Source organism: Hoplias malabaricus, chromosome 1 (genome assembly GCF_029633855.1).
Source record: "Hoplias malabaricus isolate fHopMal1 chromosome 1, fHopMal1.hap1, whole genome shotgun sequence".
NCBI lineage: Eukaryota > Metazoa > Chordata > Actinopteri > Characiformes > Erythrinidae > Hoplias > Hoplias malabaricus.
The window spans coordinates 38,360,899-38,375,797 of NC_089800.1; the positions used below are offsets into that span (position 1 = coordinate 38,360,899).

Genomic DNA, 14,899 nt, shown 5'->3' on the forward strand with positions numbered 1-14,899 from the left:
TATTGTTTGTTATGTAAATGCTATTTTTATTTTATTTATTTATTTATTTTGCAACTTTGCTAACACATAGAAAATTAAAACAAGTTTACAATGTACTTTGATCCAACTGTAGTTGTTTATTAACTTAAAAAATGATTATACTTTAGCAAGCATCTTATACTTTAGCAAGGCTGGGAGACATTGGTTCAAGGAAACTCTAGGGCATAGGGAACAAAGGTACAACTCAAGGAACCCAGTACATCCATCTGGTGACTGATTTTTGAAAAAAATTGAGTAGTATTGTTTTTACCTAAATGTAGCTGTAAGATGTAGCTTTAAGTTTGGTGTGAAAAACTTTACACTTTAAAAGTAGTGGATTGTGGTTAGACAACTTATCTGAAAAAAATATCTGCCTTTGAAAAACTGTTTAAATCAGAGGCCTTATGTAAAACTGCTGCATATTACCCAACCCAATTTAATGCTGCAATCATGAATGCACTTGACTGTAACTGCAAGTGCTGTAGACTGTAACTGAACCCAGAGCGTGTACAGTAGGGACAGGCACAGGGACCGGGACGATCACTGTCCAAATGATTGTGAAATTGAAGGTAGGGCCATTGGGTGCAACCACAATCGTTCAAAGAAAAAAAATACCCTCACACCTAGTGGCCTGAATATATCAGAGATTCTGAGAAATACTGAAAACAGAATCTCTTTTAAAACAGATGTATCCATGTGGGGGAACAACATAATGGAGTATACATTTCTATAAAAGCACTTGCAAGTGAAATTCTCTTCATGAAATAATATAATTAATAATCCTTCTCATATTTCTGCAAATGCTTGGTGGTGATAATTACTTAATTCATCCATCCATCCATTATCTGTAACCGCTTATTCAATTTAGGGTCGCGGGGGGTCCAGAGCCTACCTGGAATCATCGGGCGCAAGGCAGGAATACACCCTGGAGGGGACGCCAGTCCTTCACAGGGCAACACAGACACACACACAGTCACACCTACGGACACTTTCGAGTCGCCAATCCACCTGCAACATGTTTTTGGACTGTGGGAGGAAACCGGAGCACCCGGAGGAAACCCACGCGGACACGGGGAGAACACACCAACTCCTCACAGACAGTCACCCGGAGCGGGAATTGAACCCACAAACTCCAGGCCCCTGGAGCTGTGTGACTGCGACACTACCTGCTGCGCCACCGTGCCGCCCATTACTTAATTCAGTAAAGAAATAATTTAGTAAGTCAGCTGTGACCTATTGGTCAAATAAAGGTTACATCCCAGTTGCACACACAAAACTGTCCAGTTTTTGAGTATGTAGTGTCATGAAAATCTCCAGTTTAATTGTACACAAATAATTCACACTGCAAACTAAGGGCCTTTATTAGGGTGGTGGTTTTGGCCATTATTGTTCCTTCACTGCAATGCAAAATGGAAAGGGAAGAATTACATCTGGAAAAAGCAGAAAAATGGCAAGCTACAATACAAGTGCATCACCTACTGACTTACTTTAAGGCATTGTTATTTGTGTAAAAATCTAAATAAGTTCTTTATATTTTCCATTTGTTTTCTATGTTCTGTGAAATGCAGGGATTTTTTTTTCACAGCATGTAGTGACTTCTGTTTTATTAAATGCTGTAATTATTTTGTGGAGGGTTCAGCAAGTTCAGAAACAAAAGGGCTGTACATTTTGTTAAAGTTCGTCTAGAACGAGGCCTAAATCACCTTCTTTCTACAGAGAACTCTCAGCCTGAATAAAGACTCTGGCAGGTATTTGGATTCATACAAAGGTTTAATGAGCTTTAAAAGACATTATAAATCGAGGGGCATTACCAGCAGTGTGGCATGTTGCCTCTGGTGATCTTACATCATTTGATTCCGCCTCCAACAAAAAAAAGAAAAGAAAGAAAAAATCTCATTATTACACCCAAAACACACCCAGTCTCCACAAAACACGGCAGTCTCCACATACACACACACACACACACCATGCTCTCCACTTTAATCCTAATGTAATAACTGGAAATTTTACAAGGATTAACATTACTGCAAAAAACATCAGAGGATTTTCAGTTGCATCTCAGGTTTTCTCTTTTTGTAGACCCAATTTATACAAATGCACTATTAGAACAAATTACAGGTATATACAGGTATACAGCATAATTATGCACACACATTATAAATGTATGCTCAAAAGTATAACAATGCCCTAAATCAGATAGTGTCCCCTCTTCGTCCACTGCATTAGAAATGTGTAGACTGCCGTTCCACCTTGTAGATATAAAGTCAGAGACTGTAGCTCATCTGTTGCAGCATAGTGTGGGTTCGTCATAATCTAGTCCTTCGTCAGTGGACACAGGATGCTGTTGGTTGGACATGTTTGGTTGGTGCACAATTCTCTGTCCAGCAGTGACACTACGGGGTTTAAAAACTCTGATCCAATCATATCAGAACAACACACACCAGTGTGTATATAGAATCACCAGTGTCCCTGCAGGGCTGAGAATGATCCATCAGCCAACAATAACTGTAGTGGTGCAAGGGTCCTGACCACTGAAGACCATGGTCAAATGGGGATGAAAATGGGAAACAGATGGACCACAGAGCATGAAAAGCACAGTTAATAAAAATTACTTTATTTATTTCCGACCAGGCAATGTATTGTAGCCAGGCAGGGAACCGGTTCTATTCAGAAGGTTCCATAATGAATATGAATATTATAAATATTAGTCATTCAAACTGCATTTGTTTTGACTCCATTCATTCTGTTTTTACACCCAGATTGTAACTCTAGTTTTTCTGTTTCCTATTTATATTATTACATTATTTTGAGATAATTTGTTGTAACTTTGAGAGTAGATGTATACCGTTGACCCAGTACACTGCAAAAACATCAAGATGGGTGTTAAACTCCAGACACAAAAATGTAAAGTCAAATGTGTCCTTCATTTGCATTGGGAGAAACGTGCAGAGCATCTCTGGTGTTGTAAGAATGAAAGATGGGTGGTGCTCGCTGGTAAACCCTTCAGAAGTTAGAGGAAAAAGCTTGTGTTGCCGGTTTACAAATAATCAATTGTCGCCTTTACGTGCGGAGTGAAAAGGAGCCGTGTTATTATGTTCCAAATTAGGTCAGTTCTCATGCCTTTTGGGGAATGTGGAGAGTGCTCAATTTCGTTGGGTCCCAAGAATCACCCCATCCCTGGCTCTTGAGAAGCTCCTCCCTGCCGCAGCACTCCTGCAAAATGTCCGACATTTCTTTTCCCACCAGTTTTCCCTCAAAGCCCCGACTTTCTGCGCTCTGATTGGCTAATAGTATACTCTTCTGCCAATTGGCGGGTTAAACCGAAATACTGGCCAATCATAACAAAAGAAGGCGGGTTTTTAAAAAAAAATCCTCGCGGGGGAGCTGAAGTAACTTGCGGTCATAGCACAATTTCGCGATGGGAACCAAGTTATTCATAAAGTCTGTGTTCATTCATTGTTGCCTTTGTTTATAAGCGCGAATAGCATTATCACAGTCATTTTACAGAGGCAGCTGCTCTGTTATATTTGCAAACAGAGCTTCTGAAGTCTGCATTGCTGCATTATTGTTAACAGTTGTAACTGCTAATTTAATTATTGAGGCTGTATCTCAACTGGCCCCATACTCTACACAGTGCACCATGTCTTAAAACACTGGCTCTTCCACAAAGGGTGTTATGCTTATTTGTGTTTCTGCCACATGCACAATTCAAAACTGGACCTATAAAGTTCACTGTTTGTAATATAACCACACACTGACTAATCTTAAAGTATGACCCCTTTCATATATAAGTTTTTATTCACAAAGTATGATTTTTGCAAAAACGTGGGCTTTGAACATCACTCTTTGCATAAACCAAGATTAAAAACCCATGATAATATTAAACATTGATTTTATCACAATGTAAAGAGAAAAAAAGACTGGTTTAAAGCTTGAGTAGGTGATTTGTATTCAAAACATTTTTTGTTATAATTCTTGAAATACTATTTACGTCCTGATAGCAATCTGTAAATCAAATACTCAGGTGACATACATAAAAAGATTCATTTTCTATTTAGGCCACAGGAATGTAAAAGTTAAGTCCAGTCATTTCTCTCTGACCGAACAAATTGATTGGATGGCTACACCTGCCTAATAAATCAACCTGCACGTGTTGCTCACAGGAAGTGCTGAATGTGAGTAGGACTTTTTCTGATTGATTTTTTCAAAAACTGGCTTAAACTTACTGGTTTCTACTACAGCTTTAGGACCACTGTCCTGACCACATCAAAAACAAATGATTGAGATGAAAGGAGTGTGAAAGCATATTCAGCCAAACTCTCAGGATTTTATACCAACACCAGAATAAAAACATTTGTTAATACTTTAAATTACAAGCCGCTAATTACTGAGTAAGTACAGAGTATGTCCCTGTTAAGTTGCTGTAAGACAAAATAAGTTCTGAGTAAGTAAAGTGTATGACACTAGAAATATGTGGTTATTGTGGTGGTAGGTGCACTGTAAATCATTTTAAAGGATCAATAATTACATTCAGAATGGCAGTGAATTCAAAATAGTAGCTGCATTCCTCATTTATTAAAAAAAATAAGACTAATAAGTAATAGTCACTTGCATAAACAGTCATGCTTTTAATCTATAATTATGCTGAGTACAATGGATTCAGAACACATTTATGTGCCTTATTTGTAAAGTGTTTGTAAGATATACCAAGTAATAACCACATATTTCTAGTATTATACTCATTTTACTCTGTACTTAAATTTTCTTACATCTTACTTTACATATAGATAGATTGATAGATAGATAGATAGATAGATAGATAGATACTAAAACTGCAGACTGGAGCTTATTCCCTGTAAATATTGAATAATGAATAGAAAATCATTAATTAATTTTTCTGAAACGGCTATATCCTGAGCATGGTTGTGGTACCAACATGTGGTTTTGGACTGTGAAAAAAATGGAAGCACCTGGAGGAAATTTGCCAAACTCCTCATAGACCATCCCCCAAAGCAAAGGTCAAACCAAGGATACAGAGCAGACCACACTACTACATGCACTGAAATTAGTTTGCGAATATGTAGATTTCACAACCACAATAATTCTAGATGGTGAAATTTTTTTTTCTTTCAGCAATAGTGCAATATATTCTGGTGCTAGAGAACCATTTTCAGAATGGACCATGGCCGACTTTGGCTGTCAGGACCAAAGATTTTCGTCTCCAAATGGCACAAGAGAAAGAACTTCTAATGGAAGGCAGTGGACCTCATTACAAGTTATTTTACATCATTTCCAGCACGGCTCAAGTTACAGGAGGGACTGGGGAGGTCTGAGCCCATAAATAAAGTCTGCTAGCCTGAGATTCTCCAGGAGTTGTTTCTGATGAGGGATGTTAATTAAGAGGCAGAGAGACCCCTCCCCTATGGGCAGCGCGGCTTATTAAACACCCGGCAGCTGAGGGGACCGGGCAGAAGGAGGGAGAGGTGGACTATTGTTTTGCCTCCGAACTGACCGCTGCCACCTTCCGCGATGTGGTCAGTGCTGTTCCTCGTGCTCTCGTATTTAGCCGGAGACCTAGTGCGGGGCAAGCTCGCGGGGCTCTCACCGGACGCGGAAAGTGAGAGTGAAGTCGTGTTCCGCGCACTCGGAGACTCTCTGTGCGCGAGGAGCTCCTCGGTGTGGGGGTACCGCCTACACCGGGTAAGTGACAGCGAGGTGGAAGTGCGCTCGGTGCGCGCTCCCGGCGGACAGCTGCTACAGTGCGCGATGAGCAGTGACCGAGCGCAGGTCTCGAGCTTCATGAGCGCGTGCAGACTCGGGCTGAGGGAGCAGGACCGCGAGCAAGCGCATGAGCAAGAGCATTTCACCACTGTGGACGAAGCCAAGAGGGACTGCGAACGACTCCATGCGAGGGAGGCAGCGGGGGTCTCTGAGCATGCGCAGAGGCACCGCAGAGCCAAGCGCGGCTTTACCTACCCGGGCACCCTGTGGTGTGGAGCAGGCAACATCGCGGACCACTACGATCAACTCGGTGAGCATGTCACGTGACACCGGGTTGCCGCAAGACCTATTCCTGATTAAAATTAAGATGTGCAAACTACTTAATAATTTAAATATATATTCCCTACGCGATAATAAGTCCTAAATTAAATAATTAATAGTGTTTTTATTATTATTTTTTTTATGATGGAATCCATAATGACCTTTCATTCACTGGGTTGCTTCCATTGTTTCCACATTAAAAAAAAAAAAAAAAACACACATTACAATATACCAAGTTCATTCATGAACTAAATTCAGTACAAGACTTTCTAAGAGAAAGCAAATGTACCGCAAAGTTAAACTCCTGTGCCAATGTTTCCAAATTGTTTCCAATGTTTCTAATTGTCTATTTTACTATGAACTGTCTAAGTGGTTTGTGTTAAAGTGACGGCACACTTTTGTAAAATGCTTATCTTATTCAGAGATATCCAGCAAATGAACAGAAATGGTGCCATCATATGTGGAAAAAAGAAGCCATAATCCCTTAGAAAATCAACATATCATTTGTCAGAACATGTCTTTAAGCCTATTTGATATGCTGTTTAGCGTATGTGTCCATTTCTCCAGGAGAGTTCAGTGAGACGGATAAATGCTGCCGGACTCATGACCACTGTCCGCATGTCATCCATGCCTTCTCGTCCTACTATGGCTACACCAACTTCAAATGGCACTCCATTTCACACTGTGACTGCGACAACACGTGAGTAAAATTTATATTTTACATTTTATTGCATTCATATCCAATCAAATTTGCCATTGAATAAAATGTAACCAACCCCTAAGACTAAACTTTGTGGTAAAATAGCACTTTAGTGAGGTTGAGAATTAACTGACAATTATTTTAATCTCTTCCTTTATTTCATAATTCCTGAAAATGACTTGCACCTTCAAAAGAAATCTTATTATTTTATCTTGATTTAATAATTAAGAATAAGGGAAACTAATAAGAAAATCTTGTGCCTGGGTCCTGCAGGTTGAAACAATGCCTGAGGTCAGTCAATGACACTTCCTCACGAGTGGTCGGCCAAGCTTTCTTCAACGTGATTGAAGTTCCCTGCTTTGAATTCTCCTTTCAGGAGCAGTGTGTTGAGCGTCACTGGTATGGCGTGTAAGTATGACGCTTTCTTAGCTTCCTGACATATTTATGCTACTGAATAAGTACACAAATCAAATCATGTAATGTGTTTTGCTCTCTTTCCCACTGCGAAGGTGTAAGAGATATGACAGGGTGCCTGTTGCAGTAATCAGAGAATCAATCCCCTATGACTTTGGAGGCATCGAAGTTATTGACGTTTTGACTTTAGCGCCCCCAAAGAAGAAACTCTCAGATCTAGACCGGGACAACCAAGACAAAACCACACAGGCAAGCTTCTCGGGATCCAAAAGCACCACCCCAGAAGAACCCTCGCTTACAAATGTGGTCACGGCAGCTGAAGACTTCATCAAAGTGCTTGCCACAGTGTCTAGCTCACAAACGTCCTCTGCAGACAGTGGCAAAGGAGAAACACAGACATCTGACAAGAAGAGGAAGAAAAATGGTGGCAAGAAGAAAAAAGACAAGAAGAGGAGAGGGAAAGGGAAAGGGAAAAAGAGAAAACAGAACACAGGAAGGGTTATAAAAGCAGACGAGGGTATCGCAGGTGCTCCTTCAGCTAACAGAACAGAGGAGGTAATCAACAAGAACCATTTTGTAGAAGATCCTGGTCATTTCAAAAGGATCAACAAAAATGATAACTTCATGACCGGTGCGTTCGACACTCTGGTCGATGGAGGACACTCCAATAAGATGATGAGAGACGAGTTTCAGAGGGTGCCTGATGCAAATCAGGTCAGTCCCCCCACCGCCACCATCACTGAACCAAATGCAAAGCAAAGGGACGAGATGCAAAAACCTCAGAAACAAATTAAGGACCTGGAATCTGCATCTGCAGTTCACATCCCTACCGCAGGTTCCAGCAAACCTAGAAGGGCCAGGCTACGACAAAGAGTGGAAAGAAAAAGACATAGACATCTAACTCCTACCTCCCTTCCTTTAGAAGCAACCATACACAATAGAATGGAAGATAACCCTCTAGTGAGTGCCACTGAAAGCACCAGCCTAGCAGGTCAGACAACACTGAGTCCCAGCAGTCCAGCAGGGGAGGAGGTGCCACGTAACTTAGAGTACTGGCCTGAAAAGGGAGACGCATTTATTGCCGCCACCCAGAATACGTCCATTGTTGGAACCAAAAGGCCGAGGTTGAGGGTAAGAGGGGGGAGGAAGAGAAGTAGGAAACTCTGTCCTTCATCCTCCCCCATTGACAAAGAAGGTCCCAAAGCAGCAGCAGAAGATCCCTTAGTGCACTCCACTGACGCAACTCAAGATCTGACTGTTGACCTGTGCCCTCAGCCATTGGGCATTTTAGAAAGACTGCAGCCTAAACTTCAGGAGAAACTCACAGAAAGTTTGGCAAGTTCACCCACATCCAGTGAAGGGCTACCTAAGAGGCACCAAAGGTTAAAAGGCACAAGAGACAAAAGGAGACATCTAATGCCCAGTTCTAACCAATCGGCTAGGGTAGACACTAGGCAAAAAGTTAAGATCACTACTGTTACCAGTAGAACAGTTCAGGCATTGACCTCCGTAGACTCCCAAGTTTTGCTGCACACCAAGAACTCTGAGGCAAGCACTGTGCAGTTATTCCCTGCAATATTACCCACTAGCACTCCATCAACTTTGCCCCTCACAGCCAAAACAGCCAATAAGAGAGGGACAAGAAAGAGAGGTGACAAAAAAAGAAGAAAAAGCAAAGGCACTGAAAAGTAAATATAATATATTTAACTACATAAAAGAAGTCGGTGGATTGGTAGCTTAGTACAAAGCCTGTATGATATACTGAGAAGTTTATATAAAAAGGACAGGCATGTTTTTCAATGTATTTTACTTTCTACTGATGGTAGAAAGTGAGATCACATGTATGAAGCATTTGGAATACCCCTTTGTCACTTAATAAAATCTGTTTTAAAAATCACTGTCAGATACCTTTGAGTATACAATTTTATTCCCTATTGGGTTGCATTTGCTTTACACATAACAGAAGCACTCATATACTAATAAGTCTATGTAATTCTTGCAATATTTCAGTAATGCTTGCTATGTTGTATACATAGTGTCCAAGCCACATACCAGCAGATGATTGGGTCTTTTCCCTATAGCCTTTCTTCTAGCAGACTTCAGCCCTCCCTTGTAATTTGCCAGGTTACTAAGGGCATTGAGTGAAAAAGGGTCACATTTTTGCAAAAGGATAATCTGGTTTTGGTGCCTCCGACAAGCCTAACCACTTTCAATTAGCATCAGAACACACAGATTAAATCTCCCACCAGCTGATCATCACATGGTCATGCTAAAATATATATATAAAAAAAAAATAGGTCTTCAGAGAAAGGAGTAGGTCTATGCTAACTGCTGAAGTATTAATTCTGAATGAAGGCTCTACATGGAACGAATGTAGCCCAGGACTAGGCTTAATCCATAATGTTAGTGAAAGCAACCCCAGGTAGGTCTAAAACTAGACAAAGATATGGCCATCAAAGTCTTTACTGAGTAATAATCCAGATTATTATTAAATAATAAAAAAATGAACAGAATGTTCTCTTAAATCCATAGTAATCATATTATAACAAATATCCCACAGCAGGGAATACCCTAATAAGAAATACCAAGCTTACAATTATTCAAATTATGGTCAGATGGGAAAGGCCACACCTTCTAAACCCCTCCCACTGAGCCTTGCTCTATTCAGCACTTTCAGACTGAGAGCTGTGCAAGAATGTGCACTTCATTCAAATTTTCTGAGGACAGTAGGCCAGCTTTCAAAAGTTCTATGCTGTGTGAACTGGTAAATGTTCAGAAAAAAAAATCTCATCAAAAATAGGATCAGTTACGAAGAGCAAAATCCAGACCAGAATTATGTGCTGAAAAGGTCCATATAAATTAGGTCAAAGAAGTGGACCACTGGCCAAATCAAAGTCTAAGACCCCTGCTGCACAGTTATGCATTTTCATAACCATGCTTTGGCCTCTATGGCAAGGGGTCATTCTAGGAGACAAAGCTTAACTAATTTAATATGTCTAAAGATTCTGAAAATGACAAAATAAATTTATATAAAGAATCTGACAAAAAAAAAAAGACCACAGATTCACAGATTTATGAATGCACAATTGAGTTTTTGCTGGTAGATTAGGAGGAATTCAAGCATGAACTATAGACCTTTGTAAAACTATTGACTATTGCAAGTCTAGGGGCCCATTCCAACCCCTCACGTTTCCATGTGGCACGCAGCTACTGTGAAACAATGACCTCTTCATGCTTTCCCCCACTGCCCTGGCACAAATTCACAGTAGATTCATACAAGACAGTTTGGTCCACATACAGCACATACGCTTCCAGAAATTACATATTTAACAGCTCAATAATTTAATGGCTTTTGAAGTATCTATTTTTATACGCATGCAATATTTCATCTTATATTCATCTTATATCTTATTTCATCATCTTTTTGGACCATGGGAGGAAACCGGAGCACTCGGAGGAAATCCACGCAGACGCAGGGAGAACACACCAAACTCCTCACAGACAGTCACCCGGAGCGGAACTTGAACCCACCCTCCAGGTCCTTGGAGCTGTGTGACTGCGGCACTACCTGCTGCACCACCGTGCCACCCTAAGCGTTAAGTTAATTCAAACTCAAGCTTATAAAATATTGTTATTTCTCTTAAAAATGGAATGACATATTTCATGGCTGTTTTGACAATCAATTAAAGTTTTGGTAATCAATTAAATGAAGGGTGATCTTTGGCTTTTGTACACTATTGGGGTCCAGGAGTGGATAGAGTTATATAAAATTATGTTAATGTGAACCTAAAAGGGAACTAGACACTAGAGTACTAGAGTATAAACGTTCACAGAAAATGTTTATGGGCATAGACTGTGCTGCTCTAATAAATGCTACAATACACATTTATGAAGTGACAAATATGCTGCCACATGAGTTTCTCAATGTTCCTGTTGGTTAATAAATAATGATTTTAAATAATGTGTGCTGCTGATTTAACAAATTCTTGCAATCAACGAGAATCTGAACAAAACATTGTTCTTCAAACTCACCTATTACTTTATCCATCCATCCATTATCTGTAACCGCTTATCCAATTTAGGGTCGCGGGGGGTCCAGAGCCTACCTGGAATCATTGGGCGCAAGGCGGGAATACACCCTGGAGGGGACGCCAGTCCACAGTCGCCAATCCACCTGCAACGTGTGTTTTTGGACTGTGGGAGGAAACCGGAGCACCCGGAGGAAACCCACGCGGACACGGGGAGAACACACCAACTCCTCACAGACAGTCACCCGGAGCGGGAATCGAACCCACAACCTCCAGGCCCCTGCTGTTGTGCAAATGGAACAGACAACAGATAGAAATGAGAGGAATTAGCAAGACAGCCCCTATAAAGGAGTGGTTCTTCATGTGGTGACCACAGACCATTTCTCTGTTCTCATCCTTTCTGTCATTCAGCACAGTGTCCAGAGCATGGAGGAGATACCAGGAGACAGAGCAGTACACCAGGAGATGTGGAAGGGGCCGTAGGAGGGCAATAACGCAGCAGCAGGACCTCTTCCACCTCCTTTGTGCAAGGAGGAACATTAGGAGCAGTGCCAGAGCCTTGCAAAATGACCTCCAGCAGGCCACTAATATCATGTTTCTGTGCAAACTGTCAGAAACAGACTCCATGAGGGTGGTATGAGGGCCCAATGTCCACAAGTGCTTACAGCCCAACACTGTACAGGGTGACTGGCATTTGCCAGAGAAGACCAAGATTATGAAATTCATCATTGGGTCACAGTGGTCTTCACGGATGAGAGCAGGTTCACACTGAGCATGTGAAAGAGTCTGGAGACGCCATGGAGAACGTTCTACTGCCTGCAACATCCTCCAGCATTGACCGGTTTGGCAGTGGGTCAGTAATGGTGTGGGGAAGCATTTCTATGGAGGGCCACAAAGGCCTCCATGTGCTAGCTAGACGTACCCTGACTGCCATTAGGTGCCAGTATGAGATCCTCAGACCCATTGTGAAAACATATGCTGGTGCAGTAGGCCCTGGGTTCCTTCTGATGCATGACAGTGCTAGGCCTCAAGTGGCTGAGGTGTGTCAGCAGTTCCTGCACGATGAAGGCACTGATGCTATGGACTGGCCTGCCCATTCCCCAGAGCTGAATCCCATTAAATGTGACTGATGCTTTAATCCTGGTCTGGGAGGATATCCCTCAGGAGAACATCTGCCGCCTTATCAGGAGCATGCCCAGGTGTTGAAGGGAGGTCATACAGCACGTGGAGGCCACACACACTACTGAGCCTCATTTTAACTTGTCTTGAAAGATTTCTACTGAAGCTGGATCAGCCTGTAATTTGAATTTCCACTTTTATTTTGAGTATGATTCCAAATCCAGACCTCCATGGGATAATAATTTAGATTTACATTACTCATCTTTGTTATTTTATTCTCAACGCATTCCACTATGTAATGAATAAAGATTTTCAACTGGAATATTTCATTCATTGAGATCTAGGATGTGTTATTTTAGTGTTCCCTTTAGTTTTTGAGCAGTGTGTGTATATATAACGGGTAGAATTCACTATTTAGGCAGTGATATTTCGTGACTGGAAGTCACATTCTTCCTTAGCCTGAAATAAGTGAACATAAGGGGAATCCGTTAATCAGCTTTCCCCCCTCATACCCATTTTAACACCCAAACACCTGCCTAAATGCATACCCTTGGACACACTTCTCTATTTGTAACAGGTAACAAAAGATATTTGCATTCTTTGGTTTCCTCCAAAAACAAATGGACAAAAGGTGAAAGATCACTTTTGATTTAATGACTCCTGCAATAGTTCTGCAGCTTGGTGAACTGACTTTGAGTAGAAGAATTTTTAAAATTGAGTTTTAAAAATGGGACACAAGAACATTTGCTTCTGTTTCAAAGCGTCTGTTAAGAAAATTCCCATCAAAACTGTCGTTGACTATAACATTTATTGTTAAAAGCTACTTCTGAGGACAATAGACATAAGGTATACTTAGATAATGAAGTGAAGAGCAAAGGGACAAACAAGTTAATAATATAACTTTATATTATATTACTAATAATAATATAACTTATTAACTTTTTAATATAACCTTTTTATTAACTTAAATAAAAAAATAAATAAATAAAAAAAAAACTAGGGCGGCACGGTGGCGCAGCAGATAGTGTCGCAGTCACACAGCTCCAGGGACCTGGAGGTTGTGGGTTCAATTCCTGCTCCGGGTGTGTGAGAAGTTGGTGTGTTCTCCCCGTGTCCGCATGGGTTTCTTCCCACAGTACAAAAACACATGTTGGTAGGTGGATTGGCGACTCAAAAATGTCCATAGGTGTGAGTGAATGTGTGAAGGACTGGCGCCCCCACCAGGGTGTGTTCCTGCCTTGCACCCAATGATTCTGGGTAGGCTCTGGAGCCACCGTGACCCTGAAATGGATAAGTGGTTACAGATAATGAGTGAATGAAAAAAAAACTAAAGTAAAACAGAGATAAATAGTGTTTTTATAATTGTGTAGCATATGGTAGACTCTCTTACCAGATCAGATAATTAGCAGATAAATAGCAACTTGAGACACAGGAGAAAAGACAGCTCAACTGTAAGCAGCTCACTGTGACTTGAAGTATGCACAGTGGTCAAGAACTCATTACAGAGTAAAGAATAACAAAGGAATGACCACCCTAGAACCCAGAGCTCAACATCACTGAATGTATTTGGGATTACTTGGATTGTGTGAAGTAGAGAATGCCACAGATTGAAGACTGTACTTTGGATGTATGGAAATCTTTTTAGAAAATTAACTGTCAACATTTTTTTAATGGTTTAATAAAAAACAAGGTAACCAGAAGATCATTTGGTCACATCAGAATTGAAGTCCTTTTTAATGTGGTATTTTTAATCTATTTTTCTTCCTCTGAAAAATGGTAATGGAAAAGGAACATGGCAGCAAATTTGTCAGTACTTACATTTTGAAACCCCAGGTTAAAGTGATTTATTTAGTGGAAATAGCAAATCAATATGAAAGTTAATTTCACTAAAATGTTGCTTTTCTATCATCATCATCATCGTTGTCATCATCATTATTAGCATTATTATGATTGGTGTATTTTAAATGGGCTTCACTGACAGAAATCCTGGCATAAACTTCAAGCTCCAAGTTCCCAGAAGAGCCCCGCAGTACATAAAGCTATGTGCTCTGGATGTACTCTGGTAAGTCTGTTAGAACACTTGCTCCACAGACCACGTCTGTATAACTCCAATCTGATGGAGAGGGAAATATTACCAAATTATGGCTTTGGCTTCAGTGCATGACAGAGCTTGGTCAAAAATATCCATAAAAGTCAGTGTGGGACAGTTTGTGAAATGCAAATATTCATTCATTCATTCATTGCCTGTAACTGCTTATCCAGTTCAGGGCGGCGGTGGGTCCGGAGCCTACCCGGAATCACTGGGTGCAAGGCAGGAACACACCCTGGAAGGGGTGCCAATCCTTCATAGGCTGACACACACACACACACACACACACATTAACTCACACACTCACACCTACGCCAATCCACCTACCAACGTGCGTATTTGGACCGTGGGAGGAAACTGGAGCACCCGGAGAAAAGTCATGCGGACACGGGGAGAACACTTCTCACAGACAGTCACCCGGAGTGGGAACCCACAACCTCCAGGTCCTCCAACCTCCAACCTCCATAAGAAAGTATGTAGAGAAACAAG

General features: G+C 41.1%; 1 protein-coding gene across 1 annotated transcript; it reads left to right on the forward strand.

Annotated features, from left to right (window-relative positions):
• The first annotated feature begins 5,547 nt into the window (after nucleotides 1–5,547).
• On the forward strand, nucleotides 5,548–8,999 carry proca1 (protein interacting with cyclin A1). Its single transcript, XM_066642093.1, has 4 exons — nucleotides 5,548–6,049; nucleotides 6,628–6,760; nucleotides 7,034–7,168; nucleotides 7,270–8,999. Exons 1-4 carry the CDS (start codon nucleotides 5,548–5,550, stop codon nucleotides 8,864–8,866), a joined length of 2,367 nt encoding a protein of 788 aa, XP_066498190.1. The 3' UTR covers nucleotides 8,867–8,999.
• The last annotated feature ends 5,900 nt before the right edge of the window (nucleotides 9,000–14,899 follow it).